The 16435-nt window shown below is 34.0% G+C and overlaps 1 protein-coding gene across 16 annotated transcripts in view; it reads right to left on the bottom strand.

Annotated features, from left to right (window-relative positions):
* EPHA5 (EPH receptor A5) overlaps positions 1-16435 on the bottom strand; it is a 355442-nt gene that overhangs the window by 153344 nt on the left and 185663 nt on the right. For 8 of the 16 annotated variants that reach the window (XM_002745798.6, XM_002745799.6, XM_008993253.5 and 5 more), the window contains one exon: positions 14448-14783. The exons of the other annotated variants lie outside the window; for them this stretch is intronic. In XM_002745798.6, the coding sequence (XP_002745844.1) occupies positions 14448-14783 (336 nt within the window). The remainder of the gene's footprint in view (positions 1-14447; positions 14784-16435) is intronic. 16 annotated transcript variants of the gene reach the window in all.

The raw sequence follows: 16435 nt of genomic DNA, 5'->3' as shown, positions 1-16435 counted from the left end.
TGCATCTGATGAGCTGTAAATTATTAATAATATCAAATGGAATAAATAAAAATGCTCCCAAAAGTCAATTTAAAAATATTTATTTACTCATTTCATTTTATGTTAATATACCTTTTAATAATAGGTCACTACCAATACAGATTGATTATGCTGGCATTGAGGGTCCCCAAACAACTCATGACCTTTCAATAGATATAAGAGCTGTTGCAAAATGGTTTTTCATCCATTTTTAATAATTACATTTCCATACTATAACTAAGTGGATTTGAGTAAATGCATCCACAGATGTGTACATGTGATAAAGGAGGCAAAATAGAGACTATAAAAGATAGCATGCAGTAAGCAAGTCAATCTGTATTGTCACTCAAAGGTAATGGATTTGATGCTGTTACTATGAAGTTCAATGCCCAATTGTCATTAATTCATTTCTGTTTTATTTTATTAGCTTTTATTATTCAATTATTTAATTCTTTAGAGGGGGAATATAATTCTCTAAAGATGAAGCATGTCTTTCAGTAGCTTAGTATCTTTTTAAAAGTTCAGTTGAGCATAACAAATGCAGAAGGTGCCGAATAAATACTTTGTGTGTAAATGCATGGCAATCAATTTCATGAAATAACAAGAACAAGTTATTTCAACACGCTGTATAAAAAAGTTTGTTTATTCGAAATGAACTTTGTTTGGAATCTAATACAGGACCCACGTATATGCTTGATTTAAACATGACTTTGCATCAGCGGGTTCAGTATTATACTACATCTACACAGCACACTAAGATGTATATGATTTAAACCACTGGTAAAGCTTTAAGAGCTATGTTCCCTAGGAATAGTAATAAAGGAGAGTAAAATCTCAGCATGAGGTTTTAAGCAAATTGATAATCTATGCATATCAATTGACAATATGTATTTTTTAACAAATCAATTCATAGAATATATACCAATGAGATGAATGATTGAACAGTTCAATAGCTGAGCTGCTCTGATTTTGAGCTAAGCCACAAGAATGTTTGATAGCATTCAAAGGAAATAGAACATTGTCCATGCTTACATTGAATAGCAAACCTGTTTGCAACCAGATTTGACATGAAAGAATAAGGTTTAAAACTAGTTTCCAGGTGAGCATTGGGCAGAAAGGTAAGACAGAAAGAATATAACATTAACAAAATAATTGATGGTGTAAAAATAGACTTAGCAGGTATTTTGCACAGGGCATTTGGGCATACTGACATAAAACACCCCTGATGAAGATTGTCACCATTTCCCTAGATAAAAGAGGTAGGAAATAAATATCAGAACCTCCTAAAATTGTATTTTTTCATAATATGAGACAAACACTCCTTGCATCAGAATTACAGACTCTGTGTGTGTGTGTGTGTGTGTGTGTGTGTGTGTGTGTTAAAATATGCAGATTCTTGGCCCCTACCTTGGATACACTGAATCATAAATTCAGAGTATGGAGTCCATGAAAATACATTGTAACAAACATACACAGGTAATTCCTAAACCTACTAAAGATTGAAAATACTGTGAGTTTTCATTAAATAACACAATACACAAAATTTATCTCTAGCATGGTTTTAGTCACTTTCACTGCATGCTTTTGTCTTGATTTTAGTGCCTTTCACAGAATACTAGGCAGCCCCCCAAAAGCAAAATCATGTCCTTCACAGCAATATGAATGTAGCTGGAGGTCATTATCCTAAGCAAATCAATGAAGAGCAGAAAACTTAATACCCATGCTCTCACTTATAAGTGGGAGCCAAATATTGGGAACTCAATGACATAAAGATGAAATAGTAGACACTGGAGTCTGATAGACCATGGAAGGAGAGAAGCGGGAAAGGGGTGAAAAAAAAACTTCTAGGTACTATGCTCACTATCTTGGTGACAGGATCATTAGTATACCAAACCTCAGCATCATGCAATATACCCATGTAGCAAAAATTAATTAAAGAATTAATTAATTTAAAAGTATAGTATCTAAAGAAGAAAGATTAACTAAGTAGGCTAAGACCAGCTAAGCAGACGACCTTAAGTAATAATGCCTTATTTCAGGGTTCTGGAAAAAATCTGAATCTATCTATTAATTTCAGTTAGGGTACCATGTCTGAATCCTTAATATTAAATGAAAGAAACATCAAACAAAAACAAAAACCAAAAAAAACCAATTGATGCAAAATTATTTTAAAAAATTCAAAAATGTTTAAAATATATTATATGCCATCACTGTCAGCAATTGTAATTATAACACTGATTTGAAGAATAGAAAAACCACTGAACCCATTCGTTTATGAACTAGTTTAACGGTCACAAGTGGTAAGCACTGTTGTGTGCCCCAAGAAAAGATTCTAGAAAAATAGAGAATAGAACAAATTGTTATAGCTCCTGTGCTTGAGGTTACCTTCAAAAGCCATATTCAAACTGGAAAGCAGAGAAAGTTTTTTCAAGAAAGCAGAAATTTAAGTGGATTTGAAAACTGAGCTGTCTAGGACAGTGATATAAGAAAATAGGTTTTAGGTGGAGAAAATAGCATGTGCAATATTTTGTTATGATTCAGAACATCCTGGCTCTAATGTAAGAATTGGTTCAGATTTCTATTCCCTCACTTACTAGATCTGTGACCTTGGGGAAATCACTTCACTTTACTTTTTATTTTTAAAAATTTTTTGAGATGGAGTCTTGCTTTGTCGCCCAGACTGGAGTATAGTGGCGAGATCTCTTTTTCCTAAAACCTCCGCCTCCTGGGTTCAATCGATTCTCCTGCCTCTGCTTCCTAAGGAACTGGCACTCAGGTGCATGGTACCATGCCCAACTAATTTTTGTATTTTTAGTAGAGATGGGGATTCACCATGTCGGCCAGGATGGTCTCGATCTCTTGTCCTCATGATCCTCCTACCTCGGCCTCTCGAAGTATTGGAATTACAGGTGTGAGCCACAGTGCCTGACCCATTTTACATTTTTAAACTTCAGATCCTTCATCCTAAAAATGGGAATAGTATTTTGTCAAGAGGATATTGCTAGTATCAAATAAGGAAATTGCAATACAGTTCTTTGCATAGGAATGTGCCCACAATTAGTACTGAAACACGCTAGTTATCCTGTCTCTGACATTATTGTAGATATAAGGGAAGCTAGGGAACAGAAGGCCCTGAAGTGCTTTTTTAGAAATGAGGTGAGTCTCTGGCAAGATTCTAAAGTCAATGAAAAAAAACATGAATTTTGATGACTTCTAAAAATATTCACCCCATCCATAATACTTATTGAATAAATCAGAGATGAATTATAGAAATACTCATTGGATTAGAATCCCATCTCTGAACTGTTCTCCAAACAGCAAACACACATGGTGGTAACAAGCACAGAACTTGAGTGTCACTGAAGCCAAATTTCAATATTTCAATATAGACAGACAGTTCTAATTGGCAAAATGAAAATATTTTTGCTGGCAGCTGTAATCAGAACACTAATATGGTCACAGAAGCATCAGTGTGAGGCCAATATAGATATATTCATGATATGTAATTAAACAAAACATTCGTCTCATATTTGTCCTTAAAAACTTCAATGATTTAGCAAATTAGCATTCATTCACACATGAAAATGATAAGTTAACAAAATCTATACCTTTTCAAAATATATTTTGATGAAAATCAAATTATAAATCTATTTTCTATAAACAATATATTTTTCTCCATTTGCTCTTAGTTTGATACTGTTACACTTTTTTTTTTTTTTTTTTTTAAAGACAGGGTCTTGCTCTGCTGCACAGGCTAGAATGCAGTGGCATGATCTTGGCTCACTGCAACTTCCTCCTCCTGAGTTCAAGTGATTTTTGTGCCTCAGCTTCCCGAGTAGCAGGGATTACAGGTGTGCAACACCATGTCCAGCTAATTTTTGTGTTTTTAGTAGAGATAGGGTTTCACCACATTGGCCAGTTTGGTCTCAAACTCCTGGTCTCAAGTGTTCTGCCCTCCTCGGCCTCCCAAAGTGCTGGGATTGTAGGCATGAGCCAAGGCACCCAGGCTTGATCCTGTAATACCATTGTTTCTTTATGTTATATTTTATCAAAATTAGAAGAACTTTGACATTATTTTAAGCTAAATATTTTAAGAAATTATTAAAAATCTAGTTCCCATTAGAAAAGGAATTTTATTGGTATACTCCTGCAAGCCTGAAGCACTTGTCTTTTACTTTCTGTAGAATCATGGTTCTATGTATTATTTTTTTCTTTTAAATATTTATCATCTTTCCATTTTAATTAACCAATGAGTTTGTCTATACAATGCTCATGAAGTCTAAAACCTATTTTTTCCATAATTTATTTCATAGATTCATGCCACTTGAAAGATTATTGAAGAGTTTCTTAAATAATACTATAGTAACATGTATTCACACTTTACTAGATGCCAAGCGTAGAGTTAGCACATTTGATTGTGGTAATCGCTGTATGTCACAGATACCATTTGTTTCCACTTCACATGTGTTAAACTGAGGCCCTGTGATATTTAAGTAATTTACTCAAATCAAAAAGTTTGTTAGTAGAAGAGCTAGGATAGAACCCAGGAAAGTTAGATCCTCAGTCCAGATCTTTAACCAATATACTAATCTGCTGTCCTATGTACTAGATGCAAGCAAACAGAATTCTTTCTCTGTACATTTCATTTTGAGGACAATAGAACTATATTAGATATTTTGTGTAGAGAAAAGGGGGAAAGAACTAAAAATTCAATGAAACTACTGTTATTGCTTTTGTTTTTCTTTTTACATTTTAGACATGAAATATTGTGTATACTTAATTAAAATTACTGCATTAGAGTTTTATGCTGATTACAGAATGTCCACAAATCAGGCAGTAAGAAAACCTGGGTCTCCATTACGGGGTTAGTTGATATGAAAAGTGCAGTGGACATGGAAATATTATGGTAATAAGCTGCACACTACATGGCCATAAACAACGTGTATGGATTTATAAAATATGATTATGGTGAAAAAATATTATATACAAAAGGCTATACAACTATTAAATAAAAAACATGCATATGATTTTAAGCAATACTTTATGAAAAATAAACATATTAAAATTGTTGCTCTGTAGTGTAGATAAATGGCAAATAGACTTAAGATAAAAACAAAAGTGGGTACATAAAAAAATATATAAACCAAAGAGGGTCCTGTTTGGTTTAAAGATGAAAATACACCCTGAATTAAGGCATATTATTTACTCAGCCCTCAACCCCTGAGATACAAACAAACAAAAAAACACAAGAATACAGGAAAGAAACAATAAAGGAAGAAAGGAGATGAGGAAAGAAGGAAAGGAGGGAAGGAAAGAAAGAGAAAGGGGATGAGAGAGGGAGACAGAATGAACAAATCTCAATTAATTGTAAAACAAGATTTTCTCTAAATATTTCAGATGACTTGTTTAATAAATTCTAGGTATAAATTTTTATTCAAATTTGAATAAATATGCAGTGAAATTTGCCAAATTCATTATCTTTTGAATGGCAATTTACATATTTAAAAACTCTAGTAAGTCAAGCCTGTGTTTCCAACAAAATTATCAGAATTCAAAATACCCCTTTCTGCTTGGATAAAGATATATGGCTTCAGATACCAAACCCATTGGCCCAAGCAAGATCTTGATTTAAATAGGCAAATTAAAAAACCACGTTCTTCATTAAGTTTTTGTTTTTGGCTTTCTGCTGATGTGAGTGAAAGAAAAACATGAAGATGTCGCTGGTGGAAATACTGATGATTTCTTTGTAGTTTTGAAGTTTGAGATCCAGAAGCAGCAATGCTACTTGTGGCAATAGCAACTGCATTAAAATAAAGACTTCGCCATTCATTGCTCGACAGCTGCAGTGGTAATGTACGGTTTCATCAGATCGGGTAGAGTTTGGGGCATTGTTCCTCTAAATTTATATTCTAATCTTTGAATCTATTCTCAATGAGTCTATGAGCCACTTCATATTCTTATTAGTTCTCTTTTCTGTTTTCAACTAGTCAGAGTATAATTTATTTGCAACCAAGAATACAAACATTTAAAAACAACAATAAAAATTCCCAGGAGAGGAGTGTTATATGCAAGTCTATTAAGAGAATGGGAGTATAGGACCAGTAATCAGATTATTGTGTTTCAGTGTAACAAGGATCCATTTGGTGTTAGAGAATGACAATCTGACAACTTCTGGTATATAGGGGCATGCAGCTTGTTGCTTGTGCTCACCTCAAATAATATTGAAGATTATATTTTTGGTGGTCAAATTCCACCATACAGTCATGAGAAATTTAAGAAATCCAACAAATGTCGGTTGTGTCTAAATGCACTTCAGATGACTTAAGGAAATAAAATAATCGTCTCCAAGATTAACTTCTTAGTTTAAATCACATTGAAATGATCAGGGCATCTCTTGTCTCATATAGTGGAAAGGACAACATAGCTATACATCAAAATTCAAGTATTTTCCATAAATTCCTGAATTACAAAGATGATTTAATTTATTGACTTGCCTTTTAAGAAAAGAAGATCATTGACTGAGGAAAAAACTTAAATCAAGAGCATTGAAATGTTTGGATAAATAAGAATATTCAGGTGACTGAAAAGATTCTCATCTGCTAAATCTTATTGAGTCCTTCTTGCTAGCAGATTCAGCTGTCTAAACACATGACTGAGGAAGCCGCTCCATATCAAGTCCATATCTTATTTGAGGTAGTTACTGGTTGGAAGAGAGCAATTCTCTTTTTGACCAAATCTATAATTCCATTTGAACTCAAAATCCCAACGTCCTCTTGGGAGCCAATTATCTATTTAATACTGAGGATTGGAAGCTTCTTGAATATGAGACACACAAGATTTTATAGCTAAATTTGAAAATACATGGGGGAACATGTGTGAAAATGGATTTTACGTGTTCCTGATATAGAAGCAAGAAAGAATTTTAATTCAAGCTGGTATAAATATCTGATTAGAGATTCTAGAGTCAATGTGCTACTTCTGGTAGCTGGCTTAGGTGCTAAATGCTTCTTCAATTAGTTGGCCAAAATCTGGACTGAGAAACAGGCTAAGTTAAATAAAGTTCAGACACTTGGAGTTCCTCTTTTTGATGTACAAGAATTCAATGACCTACTAATATAAGAAAGTTAAGGTGGATTTACTGTTTGAAACCTGTAAAATCACTCACTGACTAAATTTTCAGAAAGAGCTCAGGAGATAGTTTTTTCACTATACCAATAAAAAGAATGATAAGGACAATGCAATATTAAAAAAACTATATAATTTCTATTTTCTATACTGGGGAACATAGAGAGTGAAGCTACATTCACATGATTTCTTTAGGTTTTAGGAGTACTTTACCACTGGAAAGAGGGTGGACATGGATCTCATAATAGATAGCAGGATATAAATGGTAAAAAAAAAAATACAGTTCTTTAGCATGAAGGGAACCAAATAATGAGTAATCTGATCCTTGGCAATGACATCAAAATCTGGGAAGTAAAAATCTATATTTACTGACCTAATTAGTCATAACCTGTCAATAGTTTTCACAATTGAATTAGTTTACTTAGCCCATGACCACTTAAATGAAGAGAAACAGGGTTACTCTTGAAGAAGGACTCTGCGATAGCGTCATAGGTTAGTATGGCACATCTTTCTTCTAGCTTTTCTGAAAGATATCTCCTACCATTTTAAAATACATCGGGGAGGAAAGGTGGTGGGTATAAACACCCTGACCTTCCACAGGTTGTTGAATACTGCCTTCAAGCTAACACTGATCTTGGTGGATTCAGACTACCACTAAAAAACATTGGTGTAAGTAGAGGTTATGAGGTTCATGTGATGAATGGAATTTTGTCTTGGGCTCATATTACAGTTGATACGGTGATACTTCCATTTCAGCTTTTGATTATTTTACTAGATCTTTGATGTGTATTTGGAAGATTTACACTGTAACTGGAAGAAATGTCTTTTTAACTCAGTGGCCCATGAAGTCAAATCTGTCAAACTCTAGTAATGGCCAAACTAAAGACCTCCTACCAAAAGAGGAAACACAAATCCCTGGGGGGACATTTCAACTATGGTCATCATAACAAACATGGAAGAAAAAAGACTGGGGCTTATAAACACATGAGCCAATTTACCTTAACTATTCAGTCTACATGGAAGACAAATTAATCTTGTAAAACAAAAGATATCTTTAATCAGGTGGTGGTTCAAGTACAGACAATGTGGTTCCTTCCCTAAAGAGAATCAACAAAGACCCTGGCACTCAATATTATAATAATGGTTTAACAGGTGACCTTTTTTTTCTTTTTAAATTATAATATCTCAGTAGACAGATTACCAACAAGTATTTGCTGCCTTTTTGCTGAAACAACAGTGTGCTTTTACCATCTTTTTCTAATATTCTCTGAAATTTTCAGTTTTACAGATTTAGTCTTTAGGAACACTGATCACTTCAACATCTTATGAGACATCATGCTGGTCAACACAAGGATGGCATCAAATTGAAAAGACATAGTGAACTGGTATTATAATGTCCTCTAGACATTTGGGCAAGAACCAGAAATAAAACCCATGCAAATATAGGTACCATCTACCTTGGTGATATTTCTGATCATCTGGGACAGGTTGGAACCTGCCTTCCAAGGTAAGGTGCAAGTTTGCTCCATTTTGCTACCCATCACATGTCAACATAGCCCTCTGAAAAAAGGTTCAAAGAGTCTGAGCCTATATTCAAATTAAAATTTGTCTGCTTCAGCCCAGAATTAGAATTCTGTACCTTGGCATGTTGATTATTTGTAATTTTGGTTTAGTGGTTAGAATGAGCTTATTTTCCGTTGGGACAAAATATACATGTGTATATGTACATTGAAAGAGCTTTAAGCTTAAGCTTAGAAATGCCTCGTGCAAAATTATTTGAAAGGAAAACAAAATATATACTCATAGAAAAACATAAAATCACACTATTTTGTAAAAAGATAAACTCTCAAAGTAGCTGCTTTTAATATAATTTTTTATTTTATACTATGTGTTGTTATGTCTCTGTTCATCTGTATAGCTGGCTAAATTTTAGAAGTCCTAAAAGAATACAAGAGAACAGGCTGGGCGCGGTGGCTCAAGCCTGTAATCCCAGCACTTTGGGGGCCAAGGCGGGTGGATCACGAGGTCAAGACCATCCTGGTCAACATGGTGAAATCACGACTCTACTAAAAATACAAAAAATTAGCTGGGCATGGTGGTGCGTGCCTGTAATCCCAGCTACTCAGGAGGCTGATGCAGGGATGCCTGAACCCAGGAGGCGGAGGTTGCGGTGAGCTGAGATCGCGCCATTGCACTCCAGCCTGGGTAACGAGAGAAACTCCATCTCAAAAAAAGAAGAAAAAAAAAAAAAAAAAAAGAATAAAAGAGAACAACAGAAGTCTTGTTATGTAAACAAATCTAAATATTTTTGGCAAAGAAAGACTATCATATATAAATCAATTTTGTATAAGAATGTATTATATATGAAAGAGTCATTAGTAAACTTGAGGAACTCAATGAATATATAATGAATAATTTTATTCATTTTATAAGATTAATAGCATAATAGTGAACACTATGCAAATCCACTATTTTATTCTCAATTTGTATATCCACTATTTGCATATCCACTATTTTATCCTCTAATTTTTTTATCTTCTATTTATATTTTACCACCTTTGTAATTTGGCTAAGTAATTCTTTATATAACGAACATATTCACATTTTATTTTCTTCTCACTTTTCCCTTTCTCATAACCACTATTTCTTTACATTATGCAACATAGACATTTTTCTTGCTTTTCTCCCCCTTTACATTTGCTTATTTTTCTTGACCAAGAAAATTCTCACAATTTTAGAATTCTTACTGGTCAATATCATTATTATGACCACATTTTACAAGAACCATAAATTTAAACCAATTTTAGTATTTGGCTTTTCCTTAAAATTTTGTAATTTGACTATTACATGAAAAACAAAGTATTGTTTTAATTCAGGTAGCTTCCCCTAAAAGCAAGTTGCTAGACTCCATAATAATATAATGGTTTGGAAAATGTCTAAATTTCATATATACATTTGTAGAGCTTTTAATCACTTCCATAGACTATCAGCCTAAATGCAAAATTTTCAACTTGAACACACATTATTTTTCTTCTTATACTTTTTGAATCTGGACAGTTCCTAAATTTATTGCTATAACACACATAGAAATATATTGTTCGAGTGCAGAGAGAACACATAGTGCTTTGGCATGATGCTTTGAATTAAAAAATTAGAAGACCTTAGATGTTTCCTCAGAACCAAAAAGGATCTAACATTCTCTTGTTTCTTCCCTGTTCTCTACATCTCACAATTGCAGGGAGGAACTCTCACTTTAATTTCCTTATTGACTAAGGGAAACTCCTCTTCAAAAGAAACGTGATTGTCTTAAAGCCTCCTTCCTAGAAATCTCATCAAATAATCAGGAAAGATTAACCACTAGAAAAGAAAAGAGAAGAGACTAAAAGTCATCACCATACTCAGACAGAATTTTTGTTTATTATTCTAACAGAACCTTCCAGAGATTACCTGGGAGACTTTATTTGCATAATAAGAAAACCTTTATTTCCTTATTGAGAAGTTCCTCCCCTCATCCTCTCATTATTGGTTCCCCCAGAGATCAGAGAAAATTTATCCCAGGCCATTGTTCTTTGAGATCATTCATTTCCCCGTTTACAATGCCCCCATTTCCCACTCTATATAGAAAGGGTATGTAAGCCTCAACCATCTGGCCTTTCTTTGAGTCTTCTATATGTGGATTACCACATCCATGAGAGTGTTAATGAATTTATTATGGAAGATTTTCCCTATTAAGCTGTTTATTTTCAGTGACCTCAGCAAACTTACAGAAAGGGCAAAAGGGAAGCAATTTCTGTGCTCCAACAAAATCATTCAGAAAATACCAACACAATTGTTGAGGCTAGTTATAAAGTTGAAATGAGTTATTTAAGAAACATATTTCTCTGAAAACAATCTTTAGAGGATCTCAAAACTAAACTTAAAATCTGCTGAAAGAAGTTTTATATAACAACCACATATGGTGAAGATAACTTTCTTCAATTTAATTCTTAAAAGATATTTAGGCATTAAAAACTACTACAATCCCCTTTCTGCAATTTGGGTACTTTAAAAGTGTCTCGCCGTGGTGGTGGCATTAAACATAAGACATTTCAGGAGTTATTCTGAAACCACCTTTGCAGAGATTTTAAGAGTAATATGGTTTGGGTCTGTGTCTCTGCCCAAATCTCATGTTGAATTGTAATTCCCAATGTTGGAGGTGGGGCCTCCTGGGAGGTGACTGGATCATGGGGGCAGTTTCTTATGAATGGTTTAGCACTATCTCCTTGGTGCTGTTCACACGATAGAAAGTTCTCAAGAGATCTGGTTGTTTAAAAGGGTATAGCACCTTCTGCATCTCTCGTACTCCTGCTCTCACCACATCAGATGCCTAGCTTTCTTTGCCTTCTGCCATAACTGGAAGCCTCCTGTGGCCTCAAAAGAAGCAGAAGCTGCCAGGCTTCTTGTACAGCCTGCAGAACTATAAGCTAGTTAAACCTCTTTTCTTTGTAAATTATCTAGTCTCAGGTATTTATAGCAGTGCAAGAAAACTAATCTAAGCAGTGAGAACATTATGACAGTTAAAGAGATCTGACTTAATTGATTCCATCTTTCCTTTAACCTCCAAGCTGCACTTGTTCATTCCTGGGGATAGGCTGAACTAACTTTGAGAGGAATTTAGTTTATGGTTTAGCTTTAAAACAAAAATGATAACTCCTTTCTGAAACAAATCCCCTCTTTGCTTGAGGACCATGTCACTTTGTAAAACTAACAAATTGTCCACAATATTAAAAAAGTATGGCTCAGGGGTCATACAGCCAGAATCCACAGGATTGCTAACTTTCCCAATGGTTCCCATGGCTAACATTACTATTTTAAGACCTGTGATTGGTATTTAAGATATTTTCTGACACTACAGCATTCGGATGGATCAGCTGGCATCATAAAGACCACTTAAATGGGCTCATCTGGCCTTGAGGCCCTTACCCAGAAACTGACTCTATGTAGGACTTATGATTTGATACTTGACCCAACCAATCAGCATTCCCCATTCCCTAAATCCCTGCCCACCAAACTATCTTTAAAAACTCTAACCTCTGAATTTCGGGGGTGCTGATTTGAGTAATAACAAAACTCTGGTCTCCTGCTTAGCTGGTGGTACATGTATTAAACTCTTTTCTATTGCAATTTCCCTGTCTTGATCAATTGACTATCTCTGGTCAGGAGCTCAAGAAGAATCCATTGAGTGGCTACAATTTAAAGTTGCCATAATTTGTATGTAATGTGAGACTTAGTGGTTCTGGAATGTGGGTACTGAGAAGAATCTTGATTTTTTGGGTAGGTTTACAATTGTTACAGTGAGAACTCAAACAAATAGCAACCAAAAGTCAACAAAACTGTCTGTTGTGAATACAAAAATTTGTTTTATAAGACACCTATTTATTGACCACATGGATGAAAATTAATCTTTTTTTGGTATTTAAGGTATTCATGCTTCAAATAATATACTCTGGAGGCTGAAGAGGCCAGCAAGTTGCTCTAGTTAGAGCAAATACTTGTTGAGTGCACCATTAAAAATAAACAGTTATTTCCTCTATCTAGTTTATGAAAGGAATGCCTTTCAAAGAAGTTAAGGTTTTGTAAGCTGGAGAATGTTATTCTAAAGGAACACACTCTTAGTGATTATTCGACATGCTTACAATATGTTGGAAGAAGATAATACACAGGATCAAGCAAAGTTGAAAGATGTTGCATATGAAGACTGAAACCAAAGATTTCAAGCCAATATTTTTCTAATATGGGAAGAGAGTACACATTTATGAACACTCCTGATGTCTAGATAGGGTGATGAAAAGTCAACACATGGTAGCATTGCCTGAAGCTGAGTCTATGCTGAAGAAAAAATTGATTTTCATTATTCCTGTCTGGCTCTTTAGCACTTCTATTAGGTTCAGCTTAGGTTAGGTAAAAATTATAAATGATTCACTGGGGAAAGTGGCATATATGTGTGCATTATATGTTCTAATGGAAAACAATGCCATAGACAAGTATTCAATGTGGGTAAGATCATGTATAGTATAGAATAATTCCTGCTACATTAATCACATGCTTTAAACAATCTGGGGTAATTTTGAATGTTTCTCTCAGCTTTATCAATCAGTGAACTCAACTTCATTCATTTTCTTATTCTTAAAACATAACCACTTGGTTTAGCTGAGATATTCAACAATTCCAATTAATTATGTTGACTGAGACTTCTCACCAACAGCATTCCCTCATCAAGCCTAGCATTCCACAACCTACAAACTTATACTAATATTATACAAACTAAGCCTGATTTCATTCAATCAAACATCCTGTTTCTTTGTAAGTTACTGGTGGCAAGGATGTGCTCACTGACCAAAGCCCACCTGAAGTACTAAGGAGATGACAAGGTTACTATACTTGGGACTGAGAGTTGTAGCCAGTTGATAGAAGAACAACTTTTTGACTTTTAATGCATTTTTCTTCCCCTCCCAGATACCTGTTGGTGGAAAAAACATGCCACAGATTGCTCTTAGGTTTAGAATGACTCTTGCCACATAGTACATTGAATTATTAAATCAGCTGTAGTTTATCTTTGGTTTTTATCTTACTAGGAAAGAAGTCTTCCATGTTAATCTGCTTAAAAGTGAACATTTGAGGGCAAAATATAGGAAAATCAATAGCTCAAACAGGACTGTATTCCCTACTGCCTAATAACTACTTCCTAATAATTCCAAAATTTTCATATGGTATATAGAAGTGTTTTCATGTGGTTGTATAATAGTTCATAGTTATTCTAATTTTGACAAATGAACTTAGCAAAGAAAATTTTATCACATGCATTTTTTGCTACAATAGTTGAAATAATATGAGAAGATTTATGATCTGATAAGAAAATTCATCTGTGTTGCCAAGCAAGCAAATAAAACCTGCCTGATTACATGCTAAATTAGTGAGTTTTTAAAAATTAAAGAAAACAAAAATAGATTTGAGCTATAAAAATGAATGCTATGAAATTATATGAGATAAATTTTGCTTCAAATGGATTTGATCCAGAAATGTATTTCTAATGAAAAAATTCAATTAAAAGTGTTTCTCTTTTTCTGTAAAGGTTATTGCTAAAAAGGTTTAGCTTTCATTTGCTTAAAACTGCAAAAGCATTTTTGATGTGTTATAGTTTAAGTCCTGACCTTTCAGTTAATGGAAAGTTCTCGCACAGATTTCAGTCAACTTGGCTCTTTGCTGTGGAAATAATTGACAGAGCTAGGCCTAACATACACAGTTTGCTTGGGCATGGCACTTACCTGCTTGATTTGTGGTTACATTTACTGACACATACTGCCGGGCTCCTGGGCTCAAGTCGGACACTCCATTCACTGCCTCAATCTCAAAGGTATAGTTTGTGTGAGCGAGTAGATCCACCATCATGACAGAGGTGTTTTTCAGGCCGCTTTGCCGGGGAAGGTACCTGACATGACTGCCACACTCCTCACACACACCTGCATGGGAGTTGCACTTCTTGCATGCAATATAATATGACACGTCTTTCCTTCCACCAGTGTCAGCAGGCGGAATCCATTCCAGAAAGACACTAGTTTCATTAACATTTGAGATGGCATTCCGAGGAGCGGAGGGGGGTCCTGGTTTGCAAAGTAAAGTAAGAAAAACAAATTTTAAGATGATATTAATTAGGCATTATTTACCACATGAATTCCTGGTCTGAAGGAAAAAATAGATTTGCAATAAATCTTTTATGTTGTGATTTGTAGTTTGGTTTTCATAATTTTGTAGGCACAATAGAGGGGTTTATTCCCTATGGAAATGACTTAGCTAAGTAAAAGCAGAACGTTTTGCTTCACGTATGTGTAAACAATTATGAAGTAAAATTATGTATCCACAAATATTATTATATAAAATTATATATTTAAAAACTGGTGAGTTTCTTTGGGGATTGAAATGAGTATTTCCTCATTGATGCTAATCCCTGTAACCTACAAAGTAAACACGAAGTATCTACTAAGAAATAAGCATAGGAAAATACAGAATTTTCAGCATTGCTCCTGACTACAAATTTTGCAAGTTAAAAATAAATAACCTTAGCTTGCTTCATAATAGATTGCATATCTACTTGATAAATCACCAACAAATTTGAAACCCCCTATTGTATATCAAAAAGGCATTAGAACTTAAGTAAATGGCCAAAATTACAATTTACAGTAAAACATATTTTACTTTGATGTTGTTTCAATATTACAGTTGTGCAAGTTTTGAATTTTACTTAATTTAAAATCTGAAATTTATTTTAAAAATAACCTTCAATGGGACTGCAATAGGTCAAATGAAAGTGTTCATATTTAGAATGATCAGAACAAATTTCAAACACCAACAATCTACCAAAATAAGAAAAGAAATATATTTAACTAAAATAGTTTCATAGAATCATAACATCTTAGCTACTAATAGCTATTAGGAGTAAAACTTTCCTAACCTCATGAAGTATTTTTGGATATTTTACTTTGTATACACTTCTTAATTGAAACTGAGTGTAGTTTTTAAAATATGTTTTATATTCAGAATCATTTTATTTCAATAAGATGGAGTATTTCCACTAAAATATGAGTAATTAAATCTATGGTCAGAATTGTGTTATAAATGTCTTAGATTAAGGGTAACCATAACCTATTTGTAAATTATTTTAATTATTCCTGAACTTGATTAGCATAATAAGATTTTTAAAAAGTTAATTAGATAATGTCTAACACGATAGTCAACATTTAGATACTTAGTTAAAACTTGAGTTAGCTGTTAATTTTATATTGCTGGATAATCTCAAAGAGAAAATATGTTTATATTCGTCACAGAGACAATTTGGACATTTCTCCTTACAGAGATTAAAATGGAGTATGATGGTAATTGAATGGTTCATAAGCATAAATTAAGCTCCTTAGGATGATCTGTTATCTTAATATGCATTGTCTGTTCTAAATATCAAAATTAACAATCTTTAACTAACATTTATTAAGTCATGACTTTTGAGGGATAGTTTAAAATGTGATAAGAAAGCTAACTGATATTTAAGATTTAGCTGGATAGAATGTCATTTATTTATTTATTTAGAGACAGAATCTTCTTCTGTCACCCAAGCTGAAGTGCAGTGGCGGGGTTTTGGCTCATTGCAATCTCCACCTTGTGGGTTCAAGTGATTTTCCTGCACCAGTCTCCTGAGTAGCTGGGATTACATGGGCCCACGACCACACTCAACTAATTTTTGCATTTTTAGTAGACACAGGGT

This window comes from Callithrix jacchus, chromosome 3, assembly GCF_049354715.1.
Source record: "Callithrix jacchus isolate 240 chromosome 3, calJac240_pri, whole genome shotgun sequence".
Lineage (NCBI taxonomy): Eukaryota > Metazoa > Chordata > Mammalia > Primates > Cebidae > Callithrix > Callithrix jacchus.
The sequence above is the reverse complement of the archived record's forward strand: the minus strand, read 5'-3'. Positions and strand labels throughout refer to the sequence as shown.